General features: G+C 35.4%; 2 protein-coding genes across 2 annotated transcripts in view; one reads left to right on the forward strand and one right to left on the reverse strand.

Moving 5' to 3' along the window:
• LOC120418991 (glucose transporter type 1) overlaps positions 1–18,026 on the forward strand; it is a 443,089-nt gene that overhangs the window by 145,928 nt on the left and 279,135 nt on the right. The gene's annotated exons all lie outside the window — the stretch shown is intronic.
• The window catches only part of LOC120418987 (uncharacterized), a 122,274-nt gene that overhangs the window by 62,294 nt on the left and 41,954 nt on the right, over positions 1–18,026 (reverse strand). Inside the window, exons 5-6 of the mRNA XM_039581533.2 lie at positions 15,423–15,498; positions 3,572–3,829 (exon numbers count right to left, since the gene is read on the reverse strand). Of these exons, the coding sequence (XP_039437467.1) occupies positions 3,572–3,829; positions 15,423–15,498 (334 nt within the window). The remainder of the gene's footprint in view (positions 1–3,571; positions 3,830–15,422; positions 15,499–18,026) is intronic.

Here is an 18,026-nt window from a genome sequence, read left to right on the forward strand (position 1 = left end):
AATTGGCTAGAACTATGAAATAATTTTGACCAATTTTATCGGGGTCATTTATTTCACCATGAAATGGGGTTTCAAGCTAAAATTAATCCGATAAAATTAACTTTTGAGAGTTCATTTTTTTATTTTGTTATATTCCCTAACGGAATTGATTTATTTATTTATTGAGAATTTTTGATGTGTGAATTACAAAAACTGTTATTATTTTCACAGAGCCAGGAAGTCGGAGCTGACGTTGAAGTTCGAGCTGAAGTGAGACCTCGGAGACTGCATCGGATTCAGCAAATTTTCAGCAACTTTTACTTGGAGTCGGAATCTGTGAAGTCGGGTATTTTTAGAGAGCTGAAGTCGTCGTTGACGTCATATCCTGCATCCAGAGTCGGAGTTGTCTTCAAAGTATGGATTCAAAGTCGCTTGGAGGTACCCGACTCTGCAGTCCTGACTAGTACAGAGGAGTTATGGCAACTGCAGGTTTATTTGCAAATTACAAATAAACCAAAACAATAACTTTTTTTGTTATGGAGACATACCAGTTCAATAACATTTTTTGTTATTATACTGCTCCACCTCTCCGCACAAAATAACAAATCTTGTTATTCCTTCATGATTCCTTCTGTGTTATTGGTTTGTTATTGCAATAACAACATAATAACAGTTTAAGTTATTCTTCGAACAAATCTTTGTTATTGATTTTTGTTATTTTAACAACTAATCCGATCATCCCAATAACATATTTCGATCTTCTCACAATATCAAAAACTGACCTTCTCAAGTTATTTCCGTCTGCTCGGGTTTTCCGACAAATGTTCTCTTGAATTGAGATAAAAACGTTGTACTTAAATTTATTACTTGAGCAACTCTCTGAAATTTCTGTCATTCGTTTTTTTTTGTATTTTTTAATCCGGCTGAAACTTTTTTGGTTTCTTCGGTATGCCCAAAGAAGCCATTTTGCATCAATAGTTTGTTAATAAAATTTTCCATACAAATTTGGCAGCTGTCCGTACAAAAATGATGCATGAAAATGCGAAAAGCTGCATCTTTTAACCCTCTACCGCCCAAAGTTTTTTTTCGAAGATTTTTATTTTTCCCGTGTTTAGGAGGTCTTTTTGAGCAACTTTTATGCTACAAAAAAGTTTACTTCTTTTGTATTATGTTTTTCTTGTTTAATTTTTAGTATTTTAATTTGCATTTATCTTATTTAATTTATGTTTGTTTTTGATAGTATCTGGCCAATTCTACCACCTCCTATAATTAAATTTTGCCTATCTAATTTTTTCATGTCTTAACAGTCACTTTTTCAATTTTTTGCTTTGTCTAGGTTTCAACATTTGGATGAAAAAAGTGTTATAAAATGCATTTTACAGACGTAGAGTTGCTTTCCAATCATTAGTTTTGAAAATATCGAGGTATTGACGGAATTTTTTTTTTCGCAATAAAAACTGTACATTGATATTTCATGAAAATTTAAAATGTTTTCAAACGCGGAAAAATGCATTTTAACTGGTTTGATGAAACTGTAATTTCATTAAAATTTTGAAGTTTTTCGAAAAATGTTTTTTTGCCCCCTGATTATTCAGGCCAACTTTGAAGGTACAGGGAGGGGTGGGGGGGGGGGGGATAAAAACGACTTAAAATCGCAAATTTGTGATCCTCCCAGAAAAACGTGCGATAAATTCATAAATTTTTAGGGCACCAACTGCCGAAACAAAACGGACAATGGGAATCTTTGGACGAGCTTTCCGGTAAAAATATTTTCGAGACTGAAAAATAAAGTCAAAAATCATCAAAAACCTATTTTTTTCAAAAAAATATTTTTTTAAAACCGCTGTAACTTCACAAGAATTGGACTTAGGACAATTGCCAATATGGAGATTTTTATGTGAAATTGTCTGGAGAATCGAACCTCGTGTTCATTTTTTTTTTAATTTTGATGTTTAGAGCACTTTTTAAAAAAAGCAGTTTCAGCAAATGATTTTTTTAGGTAGGTTGCTCCATCCTGCATTTTTCGTGAGTCTTTTTGTAACATCTTAGGCTATTTTCATAAAAATTTTGAACGAAAAAAAATCGTGGGCTCACCTTCAAATTTGACTTTCAAACTCAAAAATCAAAAAAATCTTTTAAAAGAGGAGTGTTTTTTACTTTCAATGTATTTTTTTCGGAAAGCCCGTCAAATTTCCTACAAGTTTGTCTTCGACCACTTAGGCGTCATCCATAAAGTACGTCACGCTCTAGGGAGGAGCGGGGGTTGTCGCAAGCGTGACAAAGTGTGACAAGGGGGGGGGGGGAGGGGGTTCGTAAGAGTGTGACGTCACGCTAGACTATTTGTTGAATACTGAAAATTCAGTCTTAAAATATATTTAAAAAAAAGTTTGATAAACTTTACTCATAAATTAAACACGATACAAGGCTTTAAAAACAGAGTTTTTAATAAGGCCGTTGCAAATATTTTTCAAAGTTTATGTCGCCCCCTCCCTTCAAAATGTGTCGTAAAAATTAAGAGACAAAAAAATTATTTCTCAAAAAAAAAATCAAAATTTCACCGAAAATAGAAGTTAAATCAACTTAAAACAATCTAAAATGCCTTTTTCTGCATTGATAATAATATTTAGCATGTTTGGGCTGGATTAAAAATATTTTGATTTTTTTTATGAAATTCCAATGCAATTCCAATACTTTTTTTTCGCGAAAAATTTTAGATATTTTGGAAACTAATGATTGCAAAACAATTGGACAGGTTTTAATGCATTTTTAAATATTTTTTTTATTAAACTGTTAAAACCATGGCTCGTAAATTCAATTTTTAAACTTATTTTATTTTTTGCCCTCCTCCCTCGACTTTGGTCAGAGGCGAAGGACATAAAGTTCAAAAAATATTTGCAGCACCTAATAGATTTAAATCATCAATAATAAATAATAAAAAACTTCTTCGATTGAACTCCAAATTAAAATATAATCCTACATTAAGAAATCATGCAAAAATTGCTAAAGCATATTTTCAAAACAACCTAGGAGTCATGGATAGGATCTTTTGAAAATTTAATCTAGATTGATAAAAAAATCATGATGGGGGGAGGGGGGTCCGACAAAGCGTGACGTACTTTTCGAGGGGGGGGGGTCAGAGTCACCGTGACAAAGTGTGACATAGGGGGGAGGGGCTGGGTTAATTTTGGCCGATTTTAGAGTGACATACTTTATGGATGACGCCGTTTTGATACGATTCAACGGCTTCAAGATGCTGCAATATTTAAATTACGAAATGCAAAAATATTTAAAACACTTACGCCCTTCTCAAATGTCATTATCGAGTGTAACTGGCTCCATATACACAAAAATGGCTTATATATGCCTAGGATAACATGTCTACAAAGTTTCATTGAAATCGAAGAGGGTCGAGATTGAAGTACCTAAAAAAATCCTGTTTTGGGCTAATAATCAATCAATTCAATTTCAAGGTTTAGACTGGTTCAGACTTCTGATCACCCAAGGGTGTTATCCCTCACCCCTGCCTAGAGGACTAGGTGGCACCAAAATGGCACCCCGAATCCGCGCCCCAACCCCATCATTCCGCACTTACATTCAGCCGCTCATTTTCGAGGGTCGCGTACAGCAGCTTCCGCTGGGCCTCATCCCGGGCGTGGGTGGCCTCGCCGAGCTTCCGATTGAGATCGTCGATAAGAGCTTCGGCGGTTGCCGTTGTCGTTTGTTTGTCACTTATCGTCGTCTGCAATCGCTTTATTTCCCCTTCCAGACGGCGTAGCTCAAGTTGCTGCTGCTGATCGGCGGTTGTCGAAGCTTTCGAAGATTCTTCCGGCTGGTGGTGGGGAAGGTCGTCCTGTGTTGAGCGGGGAGAGGGCGGGGTTAATCTCTTTGAAAAGTCACGCAGATATATAAAAAAGGGTCAAAGTTGAACGAGGGTGGGGGCGGTGTAATTATCGGAGCTTATGTTTGCTGATAAGTTGAAAGGCCTTTTAAGCCGACCGGGCAAAAGGCCTTCCGGTTCCGGGGATGGCAAAGCCGACGTCGAAGAAGAAGAAGCAATTTGTGTCGGTATGCCAGGGGACACCAATCAGGGAATTTGGCCTCTTTAGATGGATTTGTTGTTTGATTGCTGGACCAGATTGATGCTAAGAAGCTTTTAGTGACAAAGTTTAAATTGGTTTGCCCCATTCTTTAGAAGTTTTCAAAAGGATTTATGGATTCAAGTTCAGTTATGCCTAACGAAACCTTAAAGAGTTACTTTGAAGATTCTGCTACTCAATCCCACGAACCACTCACTGTTGACTCTGTGCGAAAGGGGTGACTGTTTCTCTGTTTGTGTTTGTGTGTTCAGATAATTGTGTTTGCTTAAGGTCACGTTGCGTTGTTGAAGGTACCAAGGGGAAGCGGATTTGAAATGTGTGACCTGGATTCGTGACCTGGGTTTGGGTACATTTCCTTCACTCTGCATTGCTCTGTTGATCTGAGTGGATGTTAACACGTGTGCACGATGTGGTTTCACGTAATTTGCTGAAAATTAAACTACAATCTCGGTTGGTTGCTGGTTCTGGAATTTGTGAAGATTTTTGAATCTTTGGTATTCGGAAACCGAAAAAGCCCGTAAGATCTGATGATAAGTCATGATGCTTATTTTTATGATTCATTTTTAACGTGGCCGTGGCCTGAGCCGAACCAGCGTTTATGGCTGAAAGGCTCGTTAAAAAAGACAACTAACTATCTAACCTGGCCATGGTCTTCGTTTCATACATACACTTATGGTACTCGGGTCTATATGACCCAGAAATGTTTTTGGCTGCCAAAATTCGGAATCTTAACCGATTTTGGATGTCTTGGCCGCAAACGAAAGGTGAGAATGTCTACTTTGCGATTCCGACTAGCAGAACCGGTTTTGGACACTGTGGCTACCGGGAACCTGCTACAACAGAAAAAAAATCCTTTTTGAGGCCCCGACTTTGAGGAACTGTATCTACGAAACGATAACACATAACTTCAATTTGTCAAAAGTGGAAACCGGTTCCGTAAACCCTGAACATCCGAAAAACATGATTTTTACAGCTTTTGTTATAAAATCAACACATGGGCCAAGTTTTTCAACCGGACTTTTGTAAATCATTACATACGTACACTACATACTACTCCTGACTGTTTTGGATCGGTTCCGGCCAACTGTGGCCAATCCGGGACCGGTTCCAGGGTACCACCAAAACGGTTCCAATAATGATATCGCTAGAAACCCGTCATGTTGCATATCAAAATTCATGAAATTGAAAATTATGACCATCTAAGGTCATGCAAATATTCTCCGACCCAAACTGGTCACTCCGGAACCGGTTACCGGTTGTCACTGTGGAAAACTTCCGGAGTATGCAAGAAAGCATATCATGCGACATATCAAACATCATGAAAATGAAAATTACGACGATTTTAGCTGCTCTTAAAAAAAAACTTTTAAAATTATTTGTTATGAGTTTTTGATTTTATTTTTTTAAATTTTAGTGTGCTTCATGCTGAATCAAGAACAATTAAACATAATTTTTGTTTAATAAATCTGAAACTTTAATTTTTTGTTAAAACACAGTTTTCTTAAATGAAAGTACAATTTGAAAAATAAAGTTTAAACAATAATTTATGAATTCTGTGAGGCTGAAATTTTTTATATTTATATTTTTTGTATATTTTTTTTGCTGTGTTCTTTCCATCACTATCGAAGACTTTGTATTCTTAAATATATCAGAATTTTTTTTTGCGTTCAACTTTTTTTAATCCATGTGTCTTTAATTTTTTGTTAAAATGAAACTTTTCAATTATTTTTGATTGAATCAGACAAATTGAAAAGAACAAAAAAAAAAAATGAATTTATTTCGCAATCACAAATTCAATTTTTTGTAATATTCAATTACTCATGATTTTAAAACATCAATCTTTCATTAAATATTAAATCCAAAATTATGTTATTTATTCAATTTTACAAAAAAAATGTGAGGGAGGGGGGAAAGAAGGTCTTGCAATTAAGCCAAGGAGGGAATGCAACGAAAAATGTTAAGAACCACTAATCTAAGGTCATGCCGATATCCTCTGACCCAACCTAGTCACGCATGAGCCGTTTATTGTTGTCCACTGGGAGACCAGGGGGATGCTAACGGCAGCCATCTTGGGTGATTGAGATAGATAACGCGCGAAAACTGCGCACAGTGAAAACAAAAATATTTCTTTTTTTAATAATTCAATTTTTGTTATAAGAATTACTTTAGTAAAAGTCAAATTACACAGTAAAAAGTAAACGTTTCATGTGATAAAAGTACAACTTTAAATGAGGTAATCGGCCCGATGTGTGCCTAATAATCCCAACTTTAGTAGTTTATTTTGCAAAAAAAAAATGATAAAAATCACCTCACAAACATACACTAACTCTTAAACGTACATTGCGGTAAAATTTTACATAGAAACAATAATTACTTTATTTCCATTTTATGCCTGCACTTTTTGTACTTTTTTTTTACAGTGCGCAGTTGCTTTGTTTTGGTTCCGTAACGAACAGCTGTTCTTTTGTGCTGGAGCCGAAGTTGACATTTCCCTTTTGTTCTGGTGCCGAAGTTGACAACTAGTGTTGGCTGCGGGCGAGCTGCCTGTAGTGAGATATAGATGTCGCCCCCCTGTGGGAGACTGTAAGAAAGCATACCCTGACCTCTAAGACATATGCTTGAAACGTCGTGTTATTATTAGGCCTTGCTTCTGAATTCTGAGAAATTTTGAAAATCTGCACTTTTTTTCTCACTAAAACTTAAATATCTCGACACTGAAGTGTCAAAATTGCATTTTCTCAGAGGAAAAAAGAAAATTTGTTCATAAAAGTTACTTTTTTCAGTAATTCGAATAGGGAGTGCGAAAAAGTATTTTATTATTTTGTTTTATTTAAGAAAACATTGTTCCAAACATCATAATTAGGACAGCATGAAATCCGTGAAATTTGGCTTATTCCGCGAAATCCCGTGAAATTTTATGTTTGTGTGAAACTGTAATGATTTTTCTCAAAATGATGTTTCTAACACAAATGGGAATAAACACAGTCTTATGAACTACTGTAGAATTAAGTGAGTGAATACCCTTGTTCAATTACTAACATAGAGTTAGTGATTTTTAACGATTTCGTGGACGGCGAGAAATTCGTGAAATTTATCAATTTTCTCAAATCATGTTTATTTTTCAAAATAACAACATAATAAATATTTCATCCATACGGATTATTAAGTAAAAGGGTAATTCTCCGCCAACTCACACAGCAGGGTTATTTTTTAGAGTGTAGCAATGTTCTACAAAGTAGTAGAGCAGACAATTAAAAAAAAAATGATATATAGACATAAGGGGTTTACTCATAAACATCATGAGTTATCGCAATTTTACGAAAAAAAAGTTTTGAAAAAGTTACTTTTTGCGTTTCTCTTTGTTTCGTCGTCCGTGTCTGTCGCGGGTGACCATGAACGGCCATGATCAATGACGACCAACTTTTTCAAAACTTTTTTTTCGTAAAATCGCGATAACTCGTGATGTTTATGAGCAAACCCCTTATGGGGTCGTGCATAAACCACGTGGTCTCCTTAGGGGGGGGGGGGGAGGGGGTCCGAAATCCGACCGAAAAAAACCATGAAAAGCCATGGGGGGAGGGGGGGGGGGTCGACGGCTGACCACGTGGCCTTTAAAAAAAATCTTTTCTTAAAAAATACGCGCTTTGAATTTACTTATATGCATACATATTTTGTTAAACTTCAAAACCAAATCCATTGTGTTTAAAATTATTACTTATATTTCAATGTAATAATATTTTCCAATTCAATATTGAATTATATATTTCGGCAGATTCATATCAATACTTTGAGCCTGTAATTGAATGTACACTTTTTAATACTCATGTAACTACGTTTTGCAAAAGTTTAAAAGCTGTTAAAAAATAAAGTGACAGTATCCAAAGTTAATATACCCTAAAAAATGCGTACCAACATGCAAACACAATTTAATTTTTTTTGTTGATGGTATCAAGTAGCTAAAAATGTGCTTGCAAATTTGCATTGAAAGTAGATGTAGTCTTCGATAGTTCTATTTTGGAACAACTTAAAAAATAAATATTGCTGACAATTTTATAAGATTTTCGTAACAAGGCAAAAAACTAAATTTGTATTATAAATAAAGTGTCTAAAAATGATTCTTTACGAAAAAAAAAATTCAAAATCTCAGATCTTAGCTAATTACCGTAGCTGGTCCTATAAGTGATCGAAGAATCTTAATCGAAAGATTTCCTTTTGACATTTAAAACAAACTCAAGATATCTTGTATCTCCTCTCTCATGCAATATTTTTTAAGTACAAAGAAACTTAAAACCCCAATTTCAGGATTATCACGCAAAATTTCAGTTTCACTACTTCATTTGCAAGTGAAAGGTCTAACATTAAAAAATAACCAGTAACGAAAAAACAAACGATAGATACTTTAATGGCCTATCTACAATCACTTAGCTTAGAAAATTTCACTTAGCTTAGGAATTTGAATCAATGGAAATGAATCTGAGTTTCTACAATGGAAAAGTAATCAAATTAGAAACTGACGTTTGGTTTGGAAAATTTCAAAATCTACGGTAAGTTGACGTTTCCATATCAAAGGTAAACAAACAACTGCATAGCAACGTATATCAGCCCAGCAAGTTTTCTAAGTTGATTGTGGATGACGAACGTAAGTTGCAGACTTTCCTAAGTAACTACTTTACTTAGATGTTCTAAGCTAAGTGATTGTAGATAGGCCATAAGATTCACCAAAAAATTTGATGAATATTTTGGTCTAAAATATATTCCTTATTTCATGGGTTACACAATTCGGATTGTTATATTACATAACATTTCATAAATACACGTTTACTATCCTAATCTAATCTAATCTAATCAGACCCTAGCGCAGCCAATCTTTCGAAGGGATCCTGGAGAGTGCCTTAGGTTAGATGACGCCTAGCACTCTTCTTGTCATTTATTAACATTTGTAGTGCGCCATTGCATTAGAATGCATTGAAACATCACAAGCGTTAAAGCGGCCAGGCCTACTGCGTAAAGCCGTATCGCAGAGATGACTCGTAATTGGGTTGAGTTTGAGCACTGAGTGTTCGAACAACAACACAATTCTGAATCGACAGGGGAGGAAGAAGCGTGGGGACACACCACCATACGCTCCGAGATTTTGGTTGTATTCGTTGGGAGCACCATGCTAAGAAGGTTTGGTACTCCGGGACCCTCTGGGATGGGACATTGTATTTCCACGAATGCCCTGGACACTATTTACCGTGGTTATAGCGCCACAACTCGCTCTCTGTAACAGTATTCCTAATTCCAGTCCACGCTCACCAAGTCGTCATGGCTTAGTGGTTAGCATTTTTGCTTACCAACCCAAAGGACGGGGAATCGAAACCCGCCCCGAGCGACTTTTGATTTTTCGTTCATATTCATCATTTCAAATTTATGAGTTCTTAACTTTCTCGTTGGGAGCAGATGGGAATCGAACCCAGAACCATTCGCTTACAAAGCGAACACCGTAACCAGTCAGCCACGGCCGCTCCTTCATAAATACACGTTTACTATCCATCGTCAAAGTTGTAAGTATTTTTTTTAGTTTTTTTTATGTTAATAGGGACCATCTCTTGAGCCAAAGAGAAACATGGGCAAACATTTTAGATTTTTAGAGAAAATAAACGAGCTTCAAGCAAACATTGTTTTTGTTTCTCAATTAATTTAAAGATTAAAAAAATAGGGGCCAAAGGTGCCCTTTCATGAAAATATTAGTTTTTCTTTAAGCTGTGAAAATATACTATACTCTCAGCTTCATATTTGAGATAAAACCACTCAAATATATAGACACATTAAATTAATTTAAGTTTTAAAGAGTCACTTAATTTTCAAATGCCGATATCAATTTGTGAAAAAAATATCAATACAATGCCGTCAAGATCAACATAAATAAAATTCATTAAAAAAGATGGAACGGTACTTTCAACTCGCTGGTTCTCGGGCATAACTCAACCAACCGGGACATTTTTTTTTGAGTGAATTATAAGGATGTCTAGATGATCCTTAAACTTTGCAGAACTCGATATGATCAAATCTGAAATTTATGCGATCAAAAACGTCGTGCCAACTTTTGTTTGCTCTGGTAAAAAAAATCGCCCGAAAATCCGCGGAGACAAGCCCGAAAACCTGTGAGTTGAAGTTACCGTTCCAACGTGTTAGGGAGGCTTTGGCATCCGTGTATATTGGACATGCGTTGGGCGTCCCAGTGTTAATAATTTCAAAGATATTGAAAAGATTGAAAAATTAACTTATTTAATATTTTTTTTGTATTTATTTTGAGGTAATATCTCCAACCAAAAGTTGGATCAAAAATCTTAAATCGTAAATAATTGCCTATTTTAACAACTGAAAAAAAATGTTAAATAAATTCCAAATTTTAGCTCAATCTTTTTTAAATTTATCAAAACACGTAGTCGATAGCAAAATCAATTAAAAGTAAGAGTAAGACTTAAACAATTTGGATGTCCATGACTAAAAGAATGATTTTTAGCGCGTTGTCTACAACTTTTCCAAAGACACGAAATCGATTTTCGAGCAATTCTATACAAAATCGGTCTTTATTCTTAAATTTGATTTTTTGATTTTTTTAATCCGTCTGAAACCTTTTTTGGTGCCCAAGCCATTTTGCATCATTAGTTTGTCCATATAATTTTCCATACAAATTTGGCAGCAATGAAAATTAAAAAATGTGTATCTTTTGAAGAAATTTTTGGTCGATTTGGTGTCTTAGGCAAAGTTGTTGGTATGGATAAGGACTGAAAAAAATGATAAATGCTGGGAAAATTCTATGTTGCTTTGTTTCTAAGATATTGCCATGCAAAGATTTTAAAACAAAAAAATGGATGTTTACTACCCAAACAACCCATAATTTTCTTATGTCGATATCTCAGCAACTAATTGTGCGATTTACAATGTTTATAAATAAAACTTTCGTGAAATTTTCAGATCTTTTCGAAATCAATATTTTCAAAAAAAAATTAAGGCTAACATTTCAAAAGGTCGTAATATTGAATGTTTGTCTCTGTCTCTGAATCTTGTATGGAGAAAAAAATTAAACAGCTCGACTTTTTGGACACACTGAATCATTGCAATCAATCATGCTTAATTTAAAAGAAAAGTTGCTTTAGTTTGGATTTTTATGAATGTTTGGTATAAAAAAATATCTAGTATCCTAGTTTCATAACTAGATATTTTCCTTAAATTAAAATGAAAGTATTTTTTTCCTGAAACAAAACTTTTCTATTTAATTAATTTCGATTTAAAGAAAAAAAATTAAAGCGCATTTAAATTAAATCATGAATGCTGTTTATATATCAAAATAGCTTTAATTCTTAAAGCATATTTATTCTGGATGCAATTGATTGCACTGCAATTCCATAATTTTTAATACATATGTTTTACTAAGTTGCTTGTTTTGTTGAGAGTATTTTTTACTTTCTGTACCATTTCAATAAATTGATATACTGTTATTATTTACCTTAAACTTTGTGATATCATACGTTTTTCACTCTTTTAAGTGAATTTCTGTTTGAGTTAATTTTAAAACGATTGGCATTTATGAACGGTGTGATTATACTAGCCATATTCTGGGAAAATGTTGGTAAATTCAGGAGCATTCCCCAACAATATTTATTTCGATATAATTTCAAATGTTTTTATTGTGTTAGAATAACAATAGTAATATCGTTTTTTGACCAAAAGTCACCACCACTGACGGTACATCATTTGTGGATAAACATTTTTGAAATCTATATTTCTTTTGTTTTTTTAAAAAGATTTTTCACCTGGGAGGAAAAAGCCACGTGGCCATATAGGGGGGGGGGGGGGTTGGCGTGAAACCACGAAAAACCATGAGGTAGGAAGGGGGGGGGTCAAAATTCTCCAAAAAAAGGCCACGTGGTTTATGCACGACCCCTTATGTCTATATATCATTTTTTTGTAATTGTCTGCTCTACTACTTTGTAGAATATTGCTACACTCTTAAAAAATAACCCTGCAAAGTTAGAAAAAACACGAAATTTCAAAATGAAAAATTTTGTTCTAAATGAAAAAATCTGGAGTTTTTTTTGAAAAGGTCCAATAAACCAAATTTTCAGTTTTTGCTTTTTGGGTGTTTTTTAATACCCCTGACTCAAGGCGGTTTCAAAAACACTCAAAAAGCAAAAACTGAAAATTTGGTTTATTGGACCTTTCCAAAAAAACCTCTAGAAATGACCCTTCTGGGTCAGTGTAGATTCAAAAACTACATTAAATTTCCCATAAAATGACATGTTCCAAAATTTTTTACAGTCAAGTAACGGAAAATGGGAGAATTTTTAAAACTTTTTTAGTGCTTTTTTTCGATAAAAAATACGTTTTTTCGGAATTCTGAGTACGCCATCAAATCGGGCGTCTAATTTTACATAAAAGTCCCTTACCCAAGTAACATTTTAGGTTTTAAGTAGGCCATAAAAGCCTATTTAGGCCGTATCAGGGTTTTCAGAACCATGATAAAACCTGTAAGTTTAAAAATGTTACTAGGGTAGACACCAAATTTCTATCTCATCACCGTTTCAGGCTGCAAATTATTGAAAAACACCTCTTTTTTCGCATGTTCAAAAATGGAAGGGGTCGTACCGCCCCTCCGTCACGAGATATCAAAAAACGGACCTCGGATTCGTGATCAGGGACAAAAGTTACCCCTTAGGACAAAGTTTCACGCAAATCGAAGAGGGGTCGGGGCAACTTTTCCCGATTTCGTGTGAATTGGTAGAGAATTACCCTAAATTTATTAGTTTTGAATTGAAAAGCTTGATATGAACCATTTAAAGAATTGCTCAGGCTAATGGACAGCTTCCAAAATTGTATGGAGACTTGCATGGATGAACCAATGACACAAAATAGCTTCTTTGGTCATAGGAAAGGCTCCCACAAAATTTGAGCCAAATAAAAATGGTCGAAATCGGTTGATTTCGTAGAGAATTGCTAGAGTATTTCTCACTCTAGAAAATTAAAAGTATACAATTTTTCGAATGAAATGTTTTTGAAATTACTTTACCTTATCAAATAGGCCGAAATTGAGTAGTTTGAGCCATTTAGAAATGTTAAATTTGCTAAAATGCGTGGCTCAAGGCTGCATATTTTTTTTAAAAGCATTGAAAAAGTAACATTAAAAAGAAGTCGAACCACTTACTTGTAAAAATGTATAACATTTAAGAGTTTGAAAATATTTTATATTATTGTCGTTATTTTATAAAAAAATTAATAATGTTTGGATTGTTCGAATTTTTTTTTTCAAAAAGATCCACATTTCTAACACAAAAAATTCCTTCATCATCCACTCCCAAACGTTACCTTTCTCTCTGATAAAACTTTTCCTCGACCTGATTGATGCTTTCCTCTCAAGAGTTCCACTAGTGGAATGAAAACGCCTGGAGCAAAGTCGTTCCAACTCGGTGGCAGCAGCAAGGATGCCTGTGGCACAGAGGAGTGAAATTAATTAATATACATTTTATTTCACTTTTATGTTGCAGTCCCCCCTTCATCTTCCCCCTTTTTTTCCGGCACACTCTTACACATTCATTCCCATTAAAACCGGGTCAGTTCCGAGGAAAAACCCCCTTTTCCCATTTAGTTGGCTGGCCGTATCGCGTCATGCGCTCGTTCATGAGAAATCCATTAGATAACTGCTGCGGCCAGGACTCCCCAGCCATCTCGCAGGATAGTTGCGTGTTGCGGGGGTTGGTGGTGGGGAAAACTCTCACTCTGAACTGATTAGTGCAATATACCAGGGAGAGGGAGAGGAAGAGAGGGAAAGTGGTGGCCGGAGTTGCTGTGGCAGCAAATTTCCTTTTTTCCCCCAGTACTGACGTCTGGAAAAGAAAAGATTAATTTTCTTCTCGATGCCCTCCGGGGACCATCGGGAGAACACCGGGAAACTGGCGACGATCGTTATCTCCAGTGCAATAAGCAGAACGCACAACTTTTCTTAACTGTTCTGGTGGAGTGGAGTTCTCTGTCAAGTTAGGATTATTTTGTTGAATTGTTTTATTTTATTACAATAATTTTTTATGTATTTTTGTATAGTTCAAAATTTAATGTGTTTAAAAGAACCATTTGATCGGTCTTAAACTCAGAAAATGGTGTCACAGAGGACGTGGTCAGGTGGAGCTTCAAATGGCCAACGATGCTGACGCAGATGAACGAACTATAATTTAGTTCTGAGCGAAACGAGAGAATCAGCACTAAGTGAAATTTATTTGATTTGTAAATGAAAAGCATATCGTTCAACTGATTTCAAAAAGAAGAGTTCTTTGTAGTCCATCAGTGAGAGTCATTACAATGGCGAACAACCGTCCTGCATTAACGATCAAGTTCGTTGGAAAAAAAGCTCGCACAATGCAGCTCCCACCAGAGAAGCTTTCGAGAAACCATTATCCTTCCAACTGATTGATTGCAGTAATTAAACTGTTCGTAGGAAAGCAAATACGTAGACGTACACACTACGAACATTACAATCCTCCGGGCAAACATTAGCACACACTGCAAACCACATCATTCTGAACAAACCAACCATTCAATGTGAACTTTGCACTTGTTGTGGGCACTTGTGATGTCAGTCTGGTAAAAGCTTTGAAGTTTGCCCCATGCCAGAGAGCGTGTGTACACTATTTGTACTCGTAATTACATTGACCACTGATTGGATGCAATTACTAAATCAAATAAAACATAAACTCCATTGCCGACTCAGAGGTGCATTGCATTTTCCGCCCGAGAAAAGATACAAGCGTTGGGCAATGTGGTTCTATTGAGAATGCATTGTTGGATCAATCCAACTGAACGGCTTGATGTGACGTACATTCAGTTCTTGAAAAGAGGCCAACCAAGTGCAACGAACAATTTCAAAAGATTATTTGTATTTTGGTACTAAACTATGTCCTTTTCTTTCCTTATTTCAGGTGAGTCAATCCACTCCTCAAGAACTGGTAAATATTGTAAGATTAATCTGCACCATTTTCAAAGAGTTATCACAGTAATCCCTTGTAAGCCTAATTTGCTAAACGCCTTGGATGTTTGAAGAAACGCCAATCGATCGGCTTTATCCGCTAATCAGACCGCATACTTTTCGAGCCAATAACCAAGCCAATTACCACCACAAGCAGCAGCAGACACGACGGCAGTAACGGTTTGATGAGGTTGAATCAACGGCGGCGGCCTCCGCCATCGATAAGCCCTTTGGCTTCCTGGAACTCAACCTCCGCCACCACCACAACCAACCCCCAGAACGGGAGACCTTGGTTTGTTGGCTCAAAACTAATTACATTCTGCGCTGCTGTAGAGACGACTTACCTTGGGGTAATTAATTTCCTTCCGCGGAAGACACGGCGAGCCCGGTTGTTCCACCCGCTGCAGCTTGAGGCAATTTCTGCAAAGTAATTGCAAAAATGTTTATAGGTTATTACCGACGTCCCGAGCAGCAGATCAAGGTCTGATAGATTATACCGGCTCTAAACGAAACAAATGTTGTCGATAATGTTTCGGGGATATAAATAACAGCCCAAACGGGATTAGCATCAGTAACGATTCCATCCATTTGCCACAACTAAAGCGGCTCAAAAGCTCATCGAGCGCATAATCAGAATTGATGTTGGTGCTCTTGAAGGACCTTTCCCAATGATAAAACAGTGCCAATTAATTTTGATGCTTCCTCAAGCACTCTGCTCAAATAGCAACAACTCCAAGAAGGAGGACCATTCATGTGATGGTCTGTTGAAAATGGTTTCCATTTCGAATGGAGGAGGATGCTTTAAATGTGAATGCTCAATTTTGAATTGCGTCTGCTTTTAATTTCGTCCCAGGGAGGTCGCCTCCCTACGGTACCACTTGGGCTGCTGGAAACGCAAATTGTTCTAGGAATAAGTTGACCTGGTACAATTTAATGGCATGTTTAGGAATTCGTTAAGTGCTTGAACTCAGATTCTATATTTGATAATGATAGCATGCTGCGAAAAAAAAATGATTTACAAATGTAGGTTTCTTGACATAAATAAAATGTGACTATTCAATTAGTTTGGTGTTGATTACAAAATACAACAATTAATTTCACATTTTGTAAACTATTGAAAAAACTTATTGGGTAATTCTCCACCAACTCAAACGAAATCGGAAAAAAAGCCCCGACCCCTCCTTAATTTCCTAGAAACTTTGCTCTAACGGATAATTGTGGTCCCTTATCAAGAATCTGAGGTCCATTTTTTTGATATCTTGTGCCGGATGGGCAGTACGTCCCTTTCATTTTTCTTGATTTTTACTGAGACAAGTTTTTCAGTTATGTGTAGCTCGAAACCGTGAAGAAATAGAAATTTGGCGCCACAGGGACTTTTGTATAAAATTGGACGCCAGATTAAAAGGCGTTCTCAAAATTCCGCAAAAACGTATTTTTCATCAAAATAAGTGAAAAATAGTTTTTAAATAGATGCAATTTCCCGTTACTTAACTATAAATAATGGAGTCGCATCTAATTTTATTCGATTTTTTTTTACTTTCTGAATCCACATATTTTTTCACTAATTTTTTTAATTTGGTTGCTGAAAAACACCTGCTTTTATCTATTTCAGCCGTTTTGATAAAACATTAAAAATTTTAGTGAATTACTTCCTTCAAAAAAAGGAAAAAGGTTATGATGCAAAAAAACATCAAAAAGTTACATTCAAACATGTTAGAAAGTAAAATTCCCATAAAATTGTTGAATAGGTATGGAGTCATTAAAATATTCCGTATAACATAAAACAAGACTTGGTTGATGACTGTGTTTTACGTAAATTTAGTTTAGAATTTATATTCACATTTGCATCCTTGTCCACTAGGAAATGTTTGAAAAGTCAAATTTCAATGACTTTTAATCATGATGAAGTACAACTACTACAGTTAAAAATAAGTATTATTTTAAAGGTTTGTAAATTTTAACTTATTTTTCATTTTTTCCTTTGTGTTTTTTCTACCTTGCAGGGTTATTTTTTAGAGTTTAATAATGTTCTACAAAGTTGTAGAGCAGACAATTACAAAAATTTTTATATGTTAACATAAGGGGTTTGCTTGTAACCATCACGAGTTATCGCGATTCGACGAAAAAAAAAAGTTATGAAAAAGTTAATTTTTGCGTTTCTCTTTGTTGCGTCGTCCGTGTCTGTCGCGGTTGACCATGAACGGGCATGATCGACGACGACCAACTTTTTCAAAACTTTTTTTCGTAAAACCGCGATAACTCGTGATGTTTATAAGCAAGCCCCTTATGTTTATACATCAACATTTTTGTTATTGTCTGCTCTACAACTTTGTGCAACATTATTACACTCTAAAAAATAACCCTGCAAAGTTAGAAAAAACACGAAATTTTAAAATGAAATTTTTTGTTCTAAATGAAAAACTGAAAAGATTCGAAAAGTACATCAAATTTCCCTTAAAATAACATGTTCCAAAAAATATTGCAGTCGAGTAACGGAAAATGGGAGAATTTTTTAAAATTTTTCAGTGTTTTTTTCGATGAAAAATACGTTTTTTTTTCGGAATTCTGAGTACGCCATTAAATCGATGTTCAATAATGAAAGGGGTCGTACCGCCCCTCCGTCACGAGATATCAAAAAACGGACCTCGGATTCGTGATCAGGGACAAAAGTTACCCCTTAGGACAAAGTTTCACTCAAATCGAAGAGGGGTCGGGGCAACTGCTGTGTGAGTTGGCGGAGAATTACCCAAATACTTAGTTTTATACTTACGTCATACCAAAGAGGAAAAACAAACGTTAACTATAAAATCCCATTCAAAAGTGTTTTTCGAAATGGCAACATAACCTTCTCTTTTAAATAGGATTATTGTTTACATTTTAAAGCATTTTGTTTTTCTTTTTGTTAAAGAAATGAATATAAATATAAATAAAAATAATTAAATTTGAGA

The sequence above is a fragment of the Culex pipiens genome, chromosome 3 (genome assembly GCF_016801865.2).
Source record: "Culex pipiens pallens isolate TS chromosome 3, TS_CPP_V2, whole genome shotgun sequence".
In the NCBI taxonomy this organism is placed as follows: domain Eukaryota; kingdom Metazoa; phylum Arthropoda; class Insecta; order Diptera; family Culicidae; genus Culex; species Culex pipiens.